Source organism: Miniopterus natalensis, chromosome 2 (assembly GCF_054644295.1).
Source record: "Miniopterus natalensis isolate mMinNat1 chromosome 2, mMinNat1.hap1, whole genome shotgun sequence".
In the NCBI taxonomy this organism is placed as follows: Eukaryota; Metazoa; Chordata; class Mammalia; order Chiroptera; family Miniopteridae; genus Miniopterus; species Miniopterus natalensis.
The window spans coordinates 121,546,422-121,562,474 of record NC_142082.1 but is presented as its reverse complement, the minus strand read 5'-3'; the positions used below and the strand labels follow the sequence as shown (position 1 = coordinate 121,562,474).

General features: G+C 35.7%; 1 protein-coding gene across 3 annotated transcripts in view; it reads left to right on the top strand.

The window, feature by feature from the left end:
• Positions 1 to 16,053, top strand: part of NAV3 (neuron navigator 3) — a 314,747-nt gene that overhangs the window by 289,451 nt on the left and 9,243 nt on the right. For all 3 annotated transcript variants that reach the window (XM_087814524.1, XM_016199414.2, XM_016199413.2), the window contains 7 exons: positions 1,666 to 1,761; positions 2,036 to 2,204; positions 3,705 to 3,940; positions 11,395 to 11,549; positions 12,604 to 12,675; positions 13,265 to 13,461; positions 14,331 to 14,449. In XM_087814524.1, coding sequence (XP_087670650.1) covers positions 1,666 to 1,761; positions 2,036 to 2,204; positions 3,705 to 3,940; positions 11,395 to 11,549; positions 12,604 to 12,675; positions 13,265 to 13,461; positions 14,331 to 14,449 — 1,044 coding nt within the window. The remainder of the gene's footprint in view (positions 1 to 1,665; positions 1,762 to 2,035; positions 2,205 to 3,704; positions 3,941 to 11,394; positions 11,550 to 12,603; positions 12,676 to 13,264; positions 13,462 to 14,330; positions 14,450 to 16,053) is intronic.

Below are 16,053 nucleotides of genomic sequence, written 5' to 3'. Positions count from 1 at the left end.
CCTGAAGTGGGTCTTAATGTGAAAGCTTAATGTCAGTGAAGCTTAAACTATCTCTAAGTTAAAACCAGCTGCTTATAAAGCATTTTGACTGGGTTACAATAACACTGGAAAACAAGTTTTCTTTTTCAAAATAATTCTAAAGACTGTATCTTTGAACATTGGAAATAGTTGTCTCAGACTTTTTGGGCTGCCATAACAAAATACCATAGATTAGGTGACTTCAGCAGCAGAAATTTATTTTCTCGCAGTTCTACAGTCCAAAATCAAGGTGCCAGCTGAGTTAATTCCTGATGAGGGCTTTCTCCTCGACTTGCAGTCTTCCACCTTCTCACTGTGCCTTCACAGGGCCTCTCCTCAATGTGTGGAGTGGAGGAAAGAAATCTCTCTCTCCCACTACTTATAAGGCTACTAATCCCATCATGAGAGGCCACTTCAATGGCCTAATCTAATTCTAATTACCTCCTAAAGTTCCCATTTCCAAATACCATCACATTGGGGGTTATGGCTTTAACTTGAATTTTGGGGGAATGTGGGGGAGAACACCAACATTTAGTCCATAACAGTAGTAAAAAAGATCACAGTGGTTTTGCTGTGAATTTCTCCACTTTTTATGTTAAAGTCATTGGCTTCTTAGTCTAAGTAATGGTGATAATTATTTACTCTTATAGACTTAAATGTAAATGTTACTGATGAAGAAATTGAGGCTCTGAGCCAACTAAGTGACTTACCTATGGTCATATTTATTAATTATGTGGTAGATGTTGTGTGTTGTAGAATCTGTCTTCTAATACCTGACTCAGTTATTATTTGACCACATCTTAAGGACTATGCAGTTGGCCACTAGAACCAAGATTGTAATATAATCAGCTCTCTAATTATATCTCCTAGTGCCATGATGACTATTTCACATGACCACTACATAAAAGGGGCTCCAGTTAGACTATAAATCTTGAATTGTTTACTTTTCCAAGATGTGTAGAAATTCCTCAAAATCCCATCCTACAAAAAAGATAAAATTGGGACCATTATTTGTATTGTTAAGGAATTCTTTGCTCTCCAAAAAGATTCCTGTACATTCCCTAGCAAGTCCTTTAAAATCGTGAATTTTCTGATAAATTCAAAATGGGACCAGTTTTGTTAAGTATGTGAATACAATACGACCATGGAAAACTTATTTTTAAAGCTGGATTCGATTTTAGAGATAATCTAAGTTAATAAACAAAAAAAAGCTTAACAAAGGTAAGATCACAAAAATAGTAAGATGAAGCTCTAGGACCCCTATGATAGTTCTCTATCACCATTTCCTGCCCACCAAGCGCTTCTCTTCAGGAATGCACCCACTGCATTAAAGCAGAAGACTGTTCTCTCCTGGCCCTTTCTCTTCTACTGAACACGTCCTGAATCAGTTTTCCTTGGCCATACCATTTCATCTAATCTCTTACTTGTTTTTGTTGCTATTGCTGTTTCTTTCTTTGATTGGTTGCTTTGTTGGGGTGTATTTTACTTTACATAACCCACTGTGTGTATCTGTTACCATAAAACCCCTAGGCTTAATAAATATGTTAGTCTTAATCATCACTATGTCAATACATTTAGTAAAAAATGTAGTAATAAGACAAGACACACAGTTGGATTTTTATCTTGTTTTATTTTGTTCTTATTTAGGATCAGAAGTCTCAGGCATATTTGATAGGATCCATTGGTGTTAGTGGGAAAACCAAGTGGGATGTCTTAGATGGTGTAATTAGACGTCTCTTTAAGGTAAGTTGTGCAAAATATCCTGATACTAATTTTCAAATGTGTTTCATGTTGGATACTTCCTTTAGCTTTAATGGCGTAGACATATTTGTTTCTACTCTCCTTCATTTCGAATATCAAGGAAAGCTTTCTATCTTTGTACTGTTCGATATTAAGAGTTTTATATTGCCCATTTCTAAAATCCTTGACAGCTAGCTTCATATCCCCTTGAGTTTTGTATTTTTTGTAGACGAGCCGAACCTGTTTTGACTTCCCCTTCTTTGTGTGGACCATTTAGGAATATGTGTTTCGAATTGATACATCCGCCAGCCTTGGTCTGAGCTCTGACTGCATCGCCAGCTACTGCATAGGAGATTTAATTAGATCCCATAGCCTAGAAGTGCCTGAGCTGCTGCCTTGTGGATACCTTGTTGGAGATAATAACATCATCACTGTGAACCTGAAAGGTAAAAATCAAAATGAAAAGAAGAGCACACTGTATTTTTCTAACCAACATTTCTCTTTTGTTTGCTTTGCAGTTTTCCTTCATATTTTCATATTTGAAAACTATGTTAACTGCTTTGATAGTTTTGGTATGAAATGAGCTGTATACACACACACACACACACACACACACACACACACACACACACACACACACACACACACACACACACACTTTATGTTTACTGTTGAAAGCATTATAGATGTCGTCTTTTTTTCTCCCCATTGACCCCTTTCTACCCCGTACCCACACCCACCCTCCCCTGCCCCGGGCGTTCACCACACTATTGTCTGTGTCCATGGGTTATGCATATATGATATGCATATAAATTCTTTGGTTAATCTCTCCTCGCTCCCCCACCTTCCCCTCACCTTCCCTCTGAGATTCATAAGTCTGTTTCATGCTTCTGTGTCTCTGGATCTATTTTGTTCATCAGTTTATTTGTATTTTAAACACAGAAATCCTACTTAAGACACTAAAATCCAAGTAAATGAAATTCTTTGAATTTGATGATATGAAACTTGGAATGTAATTTTGAAAATTCTCCAGGATTTACAAAAAAGGAATGTGATTTAGGGAATTTCAAGTTTCTAGGTTTCTCCCATTATCATCTTTAATGTTAGGAGGATTCACAAAATGTATTGTATATTCCAAGGTAATATATTCATCACTATATCTTTGATTTTAAAATATGTGTACCCAACAAATACCCACTGGGGATAGAGAATGGAAGTTAAGAATCAAGAGTGAGAAATTCTGTTTTCTTTGCTTTGGGTGTTGTGATTAATTATAGGCAAATAGAATATCTAAATCATACTTGTCTCCATAAATCCTTGTTCATACATGTGAAAAAATCGGTACACACCTATACAAACTATGAATTACTAGAGGAATTTGTCAATATTTGATTTTATGATTAAGTAAAAGCAGATACTGTTTCTCTCCTTTTTAATTTCTTGCCAAATATCACAGTTTGTGTTTTTCAAAAGCTCAAGTGGTTGTACAGCTGGGATGGAATAAAAGCTAAATGAAAATGCAGGGGAGAAACGGGAGGGAAAAGGGGAGAACGCAGTCACATGCACTTGTATTTTATATTTCAATCTTACATTTATTCTTAACAAGACTACCACCTTCGAAGGGAGTGAGATTTTATAACAGAAATTATAGCAATGCTTCCACCTCTCTCTGGAAACTTCAGTGGGAAATGCAAAGTAGACAGTGGAAGGAAGCCTGAACAAAAGGCAATGGCTTGGATCGTTGGCATGTTCCTTCTGTCTTACTACCGATGTTTTCTGTCCTAAATTGGCAGCATGGGTTTGTGGGATAGAAGTACCAAGGAAAGTGTTCTGCAAGGACTCCTTTGCTATGAATAACAAAGCTTTGTTGTGAGTTGGCATTATATTTTAAATTGTAGCTTGTGTAGAACAATAAGGCAAGCTGTTCCCTTTGTTTCTTCCTTCAGGGGTAGAGGAAAACAGTTTGGACAGTTTCGTTTTTGATACATTGATCCCTAAGCCAATTACCCAAAGGTACTTTAACTTGTTGATGGAGCATCACAGGATTATACTCTCGGGACCCAGTGGTACTGGAAAGACCTATTTAGCAAACAAACTTGCTGAATATGTAATAACCAAATCTGGGAGGAAGAAAACAGAGGATGCAATTGCTACTTTTAATGTGGACCACAAGTCAAGTAAGGTAAGTCACAGATTCCTACGAGAACTGCTGCTGTTCATCCGTAAGTGTCTAAAGCAATTAGGCAGTAAGACAGTAAAAGTTCCATATTGTACATGGAAACGTATCCATCTCTTTGACTAAAACTAATAGGAGGTAGATGTCTAAATGCTGCTTTGTGACTTTGCTGTTCGATACCATTAAGTTATCACAAGCATTGGGAATATACAGAAGAAAATGGCAGAGTCCCTATTATCTGATTTATCTTAGGAAGTGTTGGAGTAGAAAGAGACCCAGGAAAAGTGCTATAGATACAAGAGGTAAAAATAACAATCCCTGGAGGAATCAGAGCTTTATAAAAAGTCAGTACTTGGTCTGGGTTTTAATAAGTAAGTAGGGATTAACTGAAGTATGGCAGTAATGGGGATTTGGGTATAATTAGAATATCCCAGGCAGAAATTCTGGGAGCAACAATTGCTTACATCATGTTTCTATAGGATTTCTGCGTAGGAACCTTAGGAAATTGAACAGTATTTCCTTTTAGCATCAACTCAAATCTCATGTACCATAATAGTCAGCTTGAACACCCTCAGCTTCTAAATAGGCATGAGAGGCTATAACACCTAGTTAGTACTTTTATATATTCTAAGTAAAATAAAAAATCTTAAAAAAGAAATTGTTTACACCTAACACTAGACTTTTCCTATAATTATTCTTTCATTCTCAATTAATTCAACCTAAGTTTCTCTTAGGAAATTGCATGTGTTATGAGTAGTCCATGAGGGAATCCACGTGATACTGGGCCATGCTGTTTTTCCACATAACTGGTTAGATGATCTAAACTGACCCAAACTCTCAGAAAACTTAGGCCTGCAAATTTTCAGAAATAAACATGACTCCCAAAGGACCAGAAATCCAGTGGATTCTTGAAATAAACCATACATGTAGCTTAGTGAATAAAAAGTTTTTAATGGTATGAACAACTATATGCTAACAAACTGGGCAACCTAGAAGAAATGGAAAAATTCTTAGAAATATACAACTTTTACCAAGAATGAATCAGGAAGAATTATAATATCTGAGTAGATCAACTACTAGTAAGAAGATTGAATCAGTAATAAAAAAATCTTCAAATGAAGAAAAGCCCAGGACCAGATGACTTCACTGGTGAGTTATATGAAACATTTAAAGATGAATTAACAACGATCCTTCTCAGACTCTTTTAAAAATCAAAGAGGAGGGAACACTCCCAAGCTCATTTTATGGGTCCAACTATTCTCCTGATACCAAAACCAGAAATGGACACTACTAGAAAAGAAAACAAACTGAATTCAGCAGCACATTAATGGGATCATTCACCATGACCACGTTGGGTTTATCCCAGGGATCCAGGAATAGTTTAACATACACAAATCAATCACATGATGCAACATATTAACAAAATGAAAGAAAAGAATCATATGATCATTTTAATAGAAGCAGAAAAAGCATCTGACAAAATTCAACATGATAAAAACTCTTAATACATTAGGCATCTAAGGAACGCATCTCAACGAAATAAAGGCCATCTATGACAAGTCCACAGCTGACATCATACTCAGTGATGAAAGGTTGAGTTTTTTCTCTAAAATTAGGAACAAGACAAGGGTGCCCACTCTCACCACAACTATTCAACAGAGTACCGGAAGTCGTAGCTAGAGCAGTTAGGCAAGAGAAAGAAATAAAACGTATCAAGATTAGAAAGGAAGAAGCAAGATGTTCCCTTTTTGCAGATGACATGATTTTATAGAGAAAGAATCCTAAAGACTCAACCAAAAAACCCTTAGATCTAACCAATTAATTTAGTAAGTTAAGTGTGTGTGTATACTGTGTGTGAGGAAGATAGCAGTACAATAGCAAGTGCAGTGTAAGTGTTGCCTGTGTTATTAATTATAGCCCTTGCCTCCCACTGAAGGTTTTTTTTAAACAAATACGCACAGACCCCTTTAGACACATACACGCACACTCACACACAGCACTTTGTTCAAAATTGCCCTACATGTATTTTTCAAGGAGAACAATGGTGTCATAAAGCACGATGGGATCTCTTAAAGTTAAATAAACAGCTATGTGCTAACTAACTGGGCAGCCTAGAAGAAATGGATTCCAAACATGTATTCCAAATATTTCCTTGGGACTCGGCACTATTCAGAATGTGGCTGACTCACCCTTACTCATTACCGCTCAGGAGACATGGGACCTGGGGCAGGGTGTCTGACTCTTTTCTAAGAAGTAGGAAGAACACGATCGTTTGCCGGCTGCAGCCAACATTGTTTAATGCCAACTGTGAATTCTGGGTCTCCTCATCTCTTTATTTAAAAACCTTTTAACATATATTTTTTTTCCCTTTTCAGCCAAAATGATAAAAGGGTTGGCATTTCCTCGTCACCCTCAGTGTGCTTTTTGGCATACCTTCAGTGTTGATGTGACAGAACTCTTTAAACATCACTCTCTTTAAGAGAAAACAAGTGGTTAGAAAATAGAAGGCTAGACTTATTACAGGAAACCAAGACATTCTGATGAAGTTGGGCATCACTTAAAATCAGGTTTTAAGTCAGATTGATTTGGGCTTCATTAGGATGTAGTTTCATTATGGGAAAACAAAGTAGGTTAATTAACATTAACTTTAAAATTTGCCTTACCTCTAAATTCCCTATTATATATAAGTTCTGTTTATTTCAGTTAAAAAAAAAAAAATGTTTAGTGCTTAGAGCTGTTCTTATCAACATTGTATGTGTCCTTAAACATTTTTTGCTGTAATATTCCCAACATTCTTAATTTTCTGCTATTTTATAATACAATAATTTGTGCCATTATTAGGTCAATTTAGTTTTTGTTATTACAAAATAATGGAATAAAAGCATTGCCAGGAGTATTCGAATACAACTAGCGATGCTCAGAAGCAGTAATAGGGGAAAAAACAACAACCGTGGGCAAATCCTGTGGCAGTCAGCACCAAGAAAGTGCAAAATGCAACTAACAAATGTTTATTTTTTCCTTTATGTTTGTAAGAGAGGAGTGAGCTATCAGTCATGCTGGATGCAGAGCTGTTGCCAGAGAATTTGGTTAATTCTTGCCAAAGTGTGAGAGAATCTACACTGGCATTTTGTTTTTTGTTTTGGTTTGGTTTGTTTTCGTGGGAGTGGCAGGTGAGAATGGTCATAAAGGAACAGGGATGACAAAGTGAGATTGTGCGAGGGGTAGCTGCTAGCAGTGTCGATTTATTAAGTGAAGTGGGAATGAGGCACAAAATAATAAACCCTGTCCCTGAAAACTGGCGCTTTGTAATTGTTGATGTGTTTTATACTGCGCCATAGATGGCACCGAAGGGATGAAGCCAAAAAGCACTCACTGATTCCAAAACATCGAACAATAAACCATCAAAAGAAAAAAAAAAAAAGCTTTTCGTGCTTTTGGTACGTCTGTATTTCACATTCTGTCCCTCCTCTCACTCTTCAAGCCCTCCCTCAAGCTGCCAGCTGGAATATTTTGATTGAGAGCAGCACACAGAAACAGTTCTGCTTGCTGACATTCGATACCGTGGCCCCGAGACTAGAGATGGGTTTAGCAGAGACTGTGTGGCCATCTGAAGCCACCTGCAATGTTAGGTGGGGAGAGATCAGAAAACTGGACGTGGCAGATTTATTTTTCGTGTGCCTAGAGTCAAAACCAGAGAAAGCAATGATCAACAGTGTTTATATAACTGCTGTTTTCTGTGTATATTTTCAAATACGGGATTCATTTCATCATCGCTGTCCATCGGGTAGATACACCTGTTTTATACTGCCCGATTTGATCTTGGGCGTGAGACCTTAGTGCTAATGCATCGGTTCTTCAATCTAAGACTTCGTCCCCAGTTAGGCTAAGGTGAGAGTCATGAGAGGAGTTCCAAAAGGTCTGAACAGCTCTTAATTTATACGACAAAATGTTTTGCGTAGGCTGATTTCTATTTGCAACTGTTCCATAGCTTTTCTTAGATTCCCGGGGGGATCTTCCACTGACTACCCTTCTCAAGATGAGAGTGAACCGTGATAGAACCTGATGGCCCTACTTTTCCAAAAATCGCCCAGTGATTTCTTAATTACCAAATCCAGTGCACTGTGCTGCTGCTGCTGAACCCCCCCTCCTTACATATAGCAAACTGCTACAGTTCACCCCCCCTTTCTAGAAATGCTTCTGATTTTCACTTTTTCCTAGTTTCCTTCCTACTGTATAGAAAGCTCCTTCTTAGTCTCTTTCACTGACTACTCTTCCTTCACCTACCAGTAAGTAAAAATATTCCAGCACACCCTGTTCTCTCCCACATCTGTTCCCATCTGGGTGACTCCCTTGGTGTCAACTTGTATCGACACTACTTTTAGCCGTGCCAGCTCTCTTTCCGTTAGCTTACAAAGATGTTTATGTTAGCACACTAAATATATATTTTTCTAAATGCCAATCTTAACTCTGAAAAAAATAATCATAAATCCATCATCTTCCATCCATCTCTACTGTGTCCGCCCTCCCGCCCAAATTAACACACTATCAGCTGGGCTACTATCATTGTTTTCTCACTGCTTGATTCACAACTTGCATTTAATTTCCCTTCTCTCTCTTCCTGTCTGTATCCTTTCACCTCATGGGAAATATCAAAATCTGACACATTAAAATTCTGCCATTTTTTCCCCATTGCTTTCTGCATGATCAGAAATCTTCCCACACTTCTGTCTTCATTGAGTCCCATTGTGTGTTTTAGTTTCTACACATTCAGTATTCTTTTGACTGGTTCCCTTTTCTCCTTTACAATATAGTTTCCACGCTTTGAAATTATGATTTTGACTACATTCCTCGGATTCCCAGAACATTCAATGTCTCATCCTTGCCAATAGGAAGATTCCAGTAACCTTACTAATCATTCAAGGTTGCGTACTTTCCTTTCCAATTTATTTACCACTATTGACATTCACCGCACATATGTGACTGGGTCTTTCCTACCTAGATATCACATTTTTGTGTTTCTGCCTCTCATTGTTCTTCTCGCTCTATTTGGAAAGCTTTTCTGTTGTTAAGCATCAAAACACTGCTCAGTCTTAAAAACAAAGGGTTAATAGCAGTAATGCTGCCACGAGAAAGTCTTTTCCAGCAGCTACAAGTGATCCTTGTGGGCTCTGAACAACATCTTTGCTTTATACTTTTTTGAAGTAATGTATTTTTACTGCGAAGTATAGTTATATACATACACACAAGCCTAACCTACTTTTCTGGGTACTGTGCTTCTTGAAAGCTTTTCCATCTATAATTAATCATCATATCCTTCACATTTATGTTTCCTTTAATAAACTGCTTTTCCCTACTGAAAAAGAAATTAATAGATCACAGTTGCTTATATAGTAAAATCCAAATTCCTCTGAATGAATTCAAAGTCTTTTCTGTTTTTGCTTTCATGTGACCACCACGACTATGTATCATTTCTTTTGCAACAACAGAACACTCATTATTTCCCCAAACACATCACACACCCCTGCCTTCCACCTTTCCCTCTTTATTCATTAGACTGTGATAGTTCCCCCCACCCCTTTACCCTGTTGTTCTCTGAACCTCAAGTCTGCGTTAGATGCTGCTCCTAAGTTTCCCTATTGTGTGTTGTGCATTTCACTTATCACACTGTATTGTGATTTACTTGTTGACCTGCCTTTCTGTATATCAGCTCTAAGTTCACGAAATACAGAAACATTCCCTGAATCCTTGGTGCCAGAATACTTGATACATAGTAAGTACTTGCTAAAGGTGTGTTGAAGGGATAAATAACTGCATGTTTATCATTTGGAATTCTACTCATTACTCAAGATATATCTCAAATTCCACCTCTCTGTGAAGTCCATGGAGAACACCCAGTTGGAAGTAATCTTTCTCTCTCCTACAGGCACATCTCTTTACCCTGTTATGGAATGTTTCACATCCCATTTGTAAGTTCATTAGTTATACATGTGCCTACCGCCCTCCCAATTCCGGCAATACCTCCTCCCGAAAGCTTTCCTTGACAGCCCCCAGCTAGGTGAAATCTCCTCCCCTCACCTCTCATAGCTCCTAATACACTATGACATCAAATGATTTATCATATTTAAGTTTCAGTCCCTAATGTGACAACTCTTAAAGTCTGTGGGGGAAGACAGTCTGAGTACTTTTTTAACCCCTGTGCCCAGAACAGTACTTAATAAATGTTAAGTTCATAATAAATGTTAAACTTACTTGAACAATGCTTCATTATTTATATATACCCCAAGGTTTGGTTATGAACATAGTAGATAGTGAATATTTTATAAGTAAATGAATGACTCAATATAGCTAGATTATTGATATAAATAAGATACATGAAATTCTCTAGACCATTCACCAGTTTAAACATGTTTTTCTGTAATCTCTGATTTCAGCAATATTTATTCTGTGTGATTGGCTTAATATAAGATAGTGTATTAGCTCCTTAATAAATTTTATATGTGAACTTGAATATATTACTAAATACCTCAAAACTCTGGTTAATGTCATTTACCCCTTTCTACTTTTAGTTTTAAAAGTAGAAACTATTACTGACAGAGGGAGTTGCATCTAGGGTGAGCAGTTCACATAATTTACCTGGCTGCCAGCAATAGAGATCATGGAATTGTTTTTAACCCTGAGCAAGACTTACAAATTGAAAATGTCATTGTAAATATGCAAATGTTATGGAAATGTTCTTACTGATTAGGATAATTCTAAGAAACCTAATTACGTTTTTGGCCTACGCATCTGTGAGAGCAGTCAATCAGGGAACTGGTTATCCTACAAAGATTAAAAGCTATTAAAAAGAAATAATGACTGTAAAAGAACCAAGAAGCTCACGAAATGCTAAGTGTAATGTCCATTAACCCAGTGGAATATAACAACTTTTTTGCTTTATTTATAATTAGAGCAGTTGCATGCAGATAAATAAATAAATAATAAATAACCATGCTTTTATCTGTGTCTCAGGGCAGGACTTTCAGATCCACCCCCATTGAAATGAATTGGAATTAAAATGTTTAAAGCATATGTGGAAATTTAGGGGTGCCATTTTGGATTTATTTTATACTTGTAATCATAAGGTTTGCTAAAATCTATTTTTATCATTGAAATTTCAAAAAACAGGAGTGAAGTCTTAATATTTGTGGTTTATCCTCAGAACTCACATCAGGAACTCTGTTTCTGCTTTGCGTCAGGGGAAAAGGCAACTGGGAAATCTGCTTTGGCGTTTCGGTTTTATATTTGTTGCGGGTGTTGTGTACTGGCTTTGTAGAATAAGGGTTTATGTCAGTAGAATATTCTTTGAGTTTTAATCAAAGGTACTGAATGGAGGACAGAGTCTGCTCTTCTTATAATATGAAATTCTTGCCAGTGGTATAAACTTGTTGTTGATGTGCTTGTTTTCTTTATTTTTTGTAAAGGAATTGCAACAATATCTGGCTAGCCTGGCTGAGCAGTGCCGTGCTGACAACAGTGCTGCAGAGCTCCCAGCTGTAATAATCCTCGATAATCTTCATCACGTGGGCTCTTTGAGTGATATCTTCAATGGTTTCCTCAACTGTAAATACAACAAATGGTATGCTTATGAAATACTTTGAATGATGAAGCACACAAAAAATTGTGATCAAGTTTGGTTTCTTATGCCTTCCTGCCTTTTAAGACCTGTAACAGATGTCATTAATTTGAGAAGCCTTCGTTAATACTACACATTACTGCTAAAAATGCTCTGTGTATTTCTTAGAAAATCTGCTTATTCTTTCAACAACTATATTCCAGGCATGATTATGGAAACATGATTTACCCAATGACGTTAGCTTCAACAGATACGCAGGAGGTCTGGGATTCTGTATCAATGATAGGATGTTTGAAAGGAAAAGTAAGAACTAGAATGAGGCTTTAGAGCTCTGGTTTCATTCTCAGTCCATATCAAAGTTTCAGTTCAGCGTTCCTGTAGAGACAGATTTTATATATTCAGATATACCTTTCTCCATTAATGGGTCTAATTTTTAACTATTTAAAATGAAAGAAAATGTTAAAATAAGGTATAAAAAATATGAAAACCCACTTAAGATCATTAGCATGACCTCTTAAAAAAAGGCATATAAGTACAATAGAATAAGCATTAGTTTTAATGTTGCAAGTGTTCCAATTAATCTCTGCTAGAGATTTTTAAACTTTTTAATACAGATCAGCATAAAATAAATACTGAAGCAAGAATACAAACTTGTTCATGCTATTAAGAACCTTTAAAATAACTATGAAATAATAATAGAGGAAAAATTGATGATTTTTTTTATAAGCATGAGAATCATAAGATGTTAGAGTGGGATGAGACCACTGTGATTATTCCGTCTAATCTTTTTATTTTATAGATGAGTAAACTTAGGCTCAGAGAGGGAAAATGATTCACCTAGAATTCGAGAGCTGAAATTACAACACCAAACCCTAATTTCCAGTTCAGTGATCTTTGTCATTTTGCAAGCTACCATTACAGAATTACCCTTTTAAAGCCCAGTTATAACATGGAATAATCATAATTATCTAAATTGTTTTCTAAGACAATTTAATACATTAATGTATTTTACTTTTCAGTATATCTGCATAGTCTACTTTTTTATATTTTTTTGCAGTCCATATATTATTGGAACAATGAATCAGGGAGTTTCTTCATCACCAAATCTAGAGCTGCATCACAATTTCAGGTAAAGATAAATTGAATGCTTTGTTTTTTGGTTTTTGGAGAGTTTTTGCTTTTTTTCCCCACTGTCTTTTTCTGTTTGCTTTGGTTGTTGTTTTTCCATTTGTGCATTGACAGATCCTGCCTGCGGTGACCTGTGGTGTGAAAATAATTCTCACTTCCTATGACGCTCTTTCTCAAGCAGACATTGTGTGATCCTCAACCTGTAATAAGAAGTGTTTCTTTAAAAAAAAAAAGAAAAGAAAAGAAAAGAAGCATTTTTCCTGCTCACTATGTCACTAGCTAAAGCAGAACACTTCTCCTAAGTGTGAGGACTGTGAAGAGAGTTCCTATTTCAGGATTTGTGATTCTCCTGCAGAAGGGTGCTCAGCATGGATGCTCCCACTCACTTCTGACGCACAGGAGCCTCTCTTTAGCTCAAAAAGAAGAGTTAGTTGCATAATAGCTCAAATGCTAATAGACGTCTTAGCTCCTTTGATCATTGAAATGTGGACACCCATGGAAATAGGAACTCTGTAGTGGAAAGAGAATTGTTATGGACTTAAAATTTAACTATGTAAAGATTTTTGATATATGTATTTTTCTTTTTGTAGGTGGGTACTATGTGCAAACCACACTGAACCAGTGAAAGGCTTCTTAGGCAGATATCTTCGAAGGAAACTGATAGAGATGGAAATTGAAAGGAACATACGCAATAATGACCTAGTCAAAATTATAGATTGGATTCCTAAGACATGGCATCATCTCAATAGTTTTTTGGAAACACACAGTTCTTCTGATGTTACCATTGGTGAGTTCCAAAATTGCAATATGCCATTTTCCAGGAACTATAAGAGTACGTGGTAACGATGGCCAGACTGAATGGTAGAAAATAACAAGGGAAGCTTATGTTTCTCAAGCTTCCAAAGATTTGTTTTCTTTCTTCCCTTTCCGAAAGGTTGCCTTCTAAGCTTTGAATCTCCAATTTGTCTGACAGTTGTGGTTTACTAAGATATTACTGAGATCGAATAAGTTTAATATAGACATATTCTAAAAATCAGATAACCGTTTGAAATAAATTGTATCTGTTTAGAGTGCCTTTTTATGCTAAAAACAAATTTTAGCTAATGGCTCATATCAAATAGAGTTGTGAGAGAAGATTTTAGAGATAATTTAGGTGTTTTATAGATAATTCATGTATTTTATATTTTTCATGAAGACAACATTGTTTGAATTATTTTTCTTTAGTTGGCATAAAGTTTTTTTTGGTATATTTCTTAAGTTACATGTGTAAAAGTCCATTTCCCATTGTTCTGGATCATTAAGACATACTCACCAAACACACAGTATAGATTAGAAAAATGAATGACATATTTCATACTTGGCAATTCATTTCAGAACAAGTTTCGTCATTTGTAAAATGGGACAGATTGACTAGATTATGACCTTTAAGGTTTCTCCTAACTCTAATATATCATCTTTTTTATTAAGATTTTAGTATAAAAAGAAAAGAGTCTGGAGGAGATTGGGTCTTTTGTAAAATATACTTTAATAATAACCAAGCTGGCCAAGATTAAAATTTTCTAAGAATCCTACTTTCCCCCATATCATGTCTAAATATGTGTTTAGATTGTTAAATATAATTATTCTTAAAATGTTTTGTTATTTGTTTCTTCTCAGGTCCCCGACTTTTTCTTTCTTGCCCCATGGATGTAGAAGGTTCTAGAGTATGGTTCATGGATCTCTGGAACTATTCTTTGGTACCTTATATTCTGGAGGCAGTAAGAGAAGGTCTTCAGGTATAGGACTGAATTTTCTTTACTGTTTTAAAAACATCATTAATTTAAGCACAGGGAAAGATGCTAAACATCATTAATTATTAGGTGAGTAAAAATAAAAACACAGTGAGATACCACTGCAAACCTACTGAAGTGTCTCTAAAAGTTTTTCATGACAATATTAAATGCTGGGGAGAAATATGGAGCCACTGAAAATCTCATATGGCTGGTAGGGATGCAAAATAGGTCAGCCACTCCGGAAAGTAGTATGACAGCTTTCTCTAAAGTTAAACATACACTTGTCATAACACCCAACAACTTATTTCTGGGTATTTTTCCTGGAGAAATGAAAATTTATTGTTTACACAAAAATCTGTATATGTTTATAGCAGCATTATTCATAATCACCAAAAATTGACAACTCAAATGTCCTTTAGTGGGTAAATGGTTAAACAAACTGTGGTATATCCATACAAAGGAATACTACTAAAAAAAATCATTCATTTAAATGCAAAAACATTCATTTCTCTGGATATTTATGCAGAAAACTAGGCATGAGCTATATAAATATAGTGGTAAACTTTTAAAGAGCCACTAACATGTAATACTTTTGCCTGTTCTGAGAATAAATATTTAGAAGAGAGTGAAAACATGGCTATTTCAGTAACTACACATTTAAGGCCAAATATATTGCCATGGGTTTTTACAGACTTGTTCTTATTAAATAGCCCATTAATTAAATAGCCCATTAGGTGCAGAGCCCTACATCTTATAAAATAGGCATGTTTATATGAGCTATGATCTTTATTCTCTTATTGTATAGTTTGCAACACATAGTTTTTGTTTATAGGTCCATTTTTAGTGTTTTATTGTTTGAAGCCCTTTAACATCACTTGTAAAATTCTTTACTGTTTTTGAGAGAGTGCTTGAAATTCTAAGGCAGTTCTATGACAAGTTGGTTTAGCACCATCTCTGCTGTTCCTCTCATGCGGACCTGCAACCAGCTTTCTATTTACTCTTAACTAAAAGGTCAAAACATATTAGTAATAAGAAAACCCTGTTTCTTCAACAAAACATATTATCCGTTTTCCATTAGTTTTGCTATTTCCTTAAATTAGAGTTGAAATTTCATGAAATTGTAGAATTATAAAACTCAAGGTTGAAATGTTTTCTGTCGTGTAATTACCTACCTTATTATAGAAGAATCCAATCTTCTTTTCACTAACTCAGTCAAGGTTTAGGCAGTTGTTGCTTATGGAAAATTCAAAAACTTAAAACAATTAGATTTCTTAGATCTCATTTTTTTAAAAAAATATTTAAATACATATTATTTATAAAACACTATCCTGAGAATTATAATTCTGTAAAGCTTCCATTTGGAGAAAAGTATAACCAGAAAAATGATATCAGTTTCCCAACTAAAACTGAAAGATATTTCAAAATTATTTTTTAAAAAGGATAAAAATGTTGAAGTTTTTTGCTGGGGTTCTGGATGTTGAGTAGTAGGTTAGTGTGAATGCTGAATCAGCTATGATGTAAGGAGTTTGGGAGGAAAATCCAGAACATGGGAAGGATTTTTAAAAAAGGAAAACCCTTTGGTGGGTAGACAGTTCTCATTGCTGCTG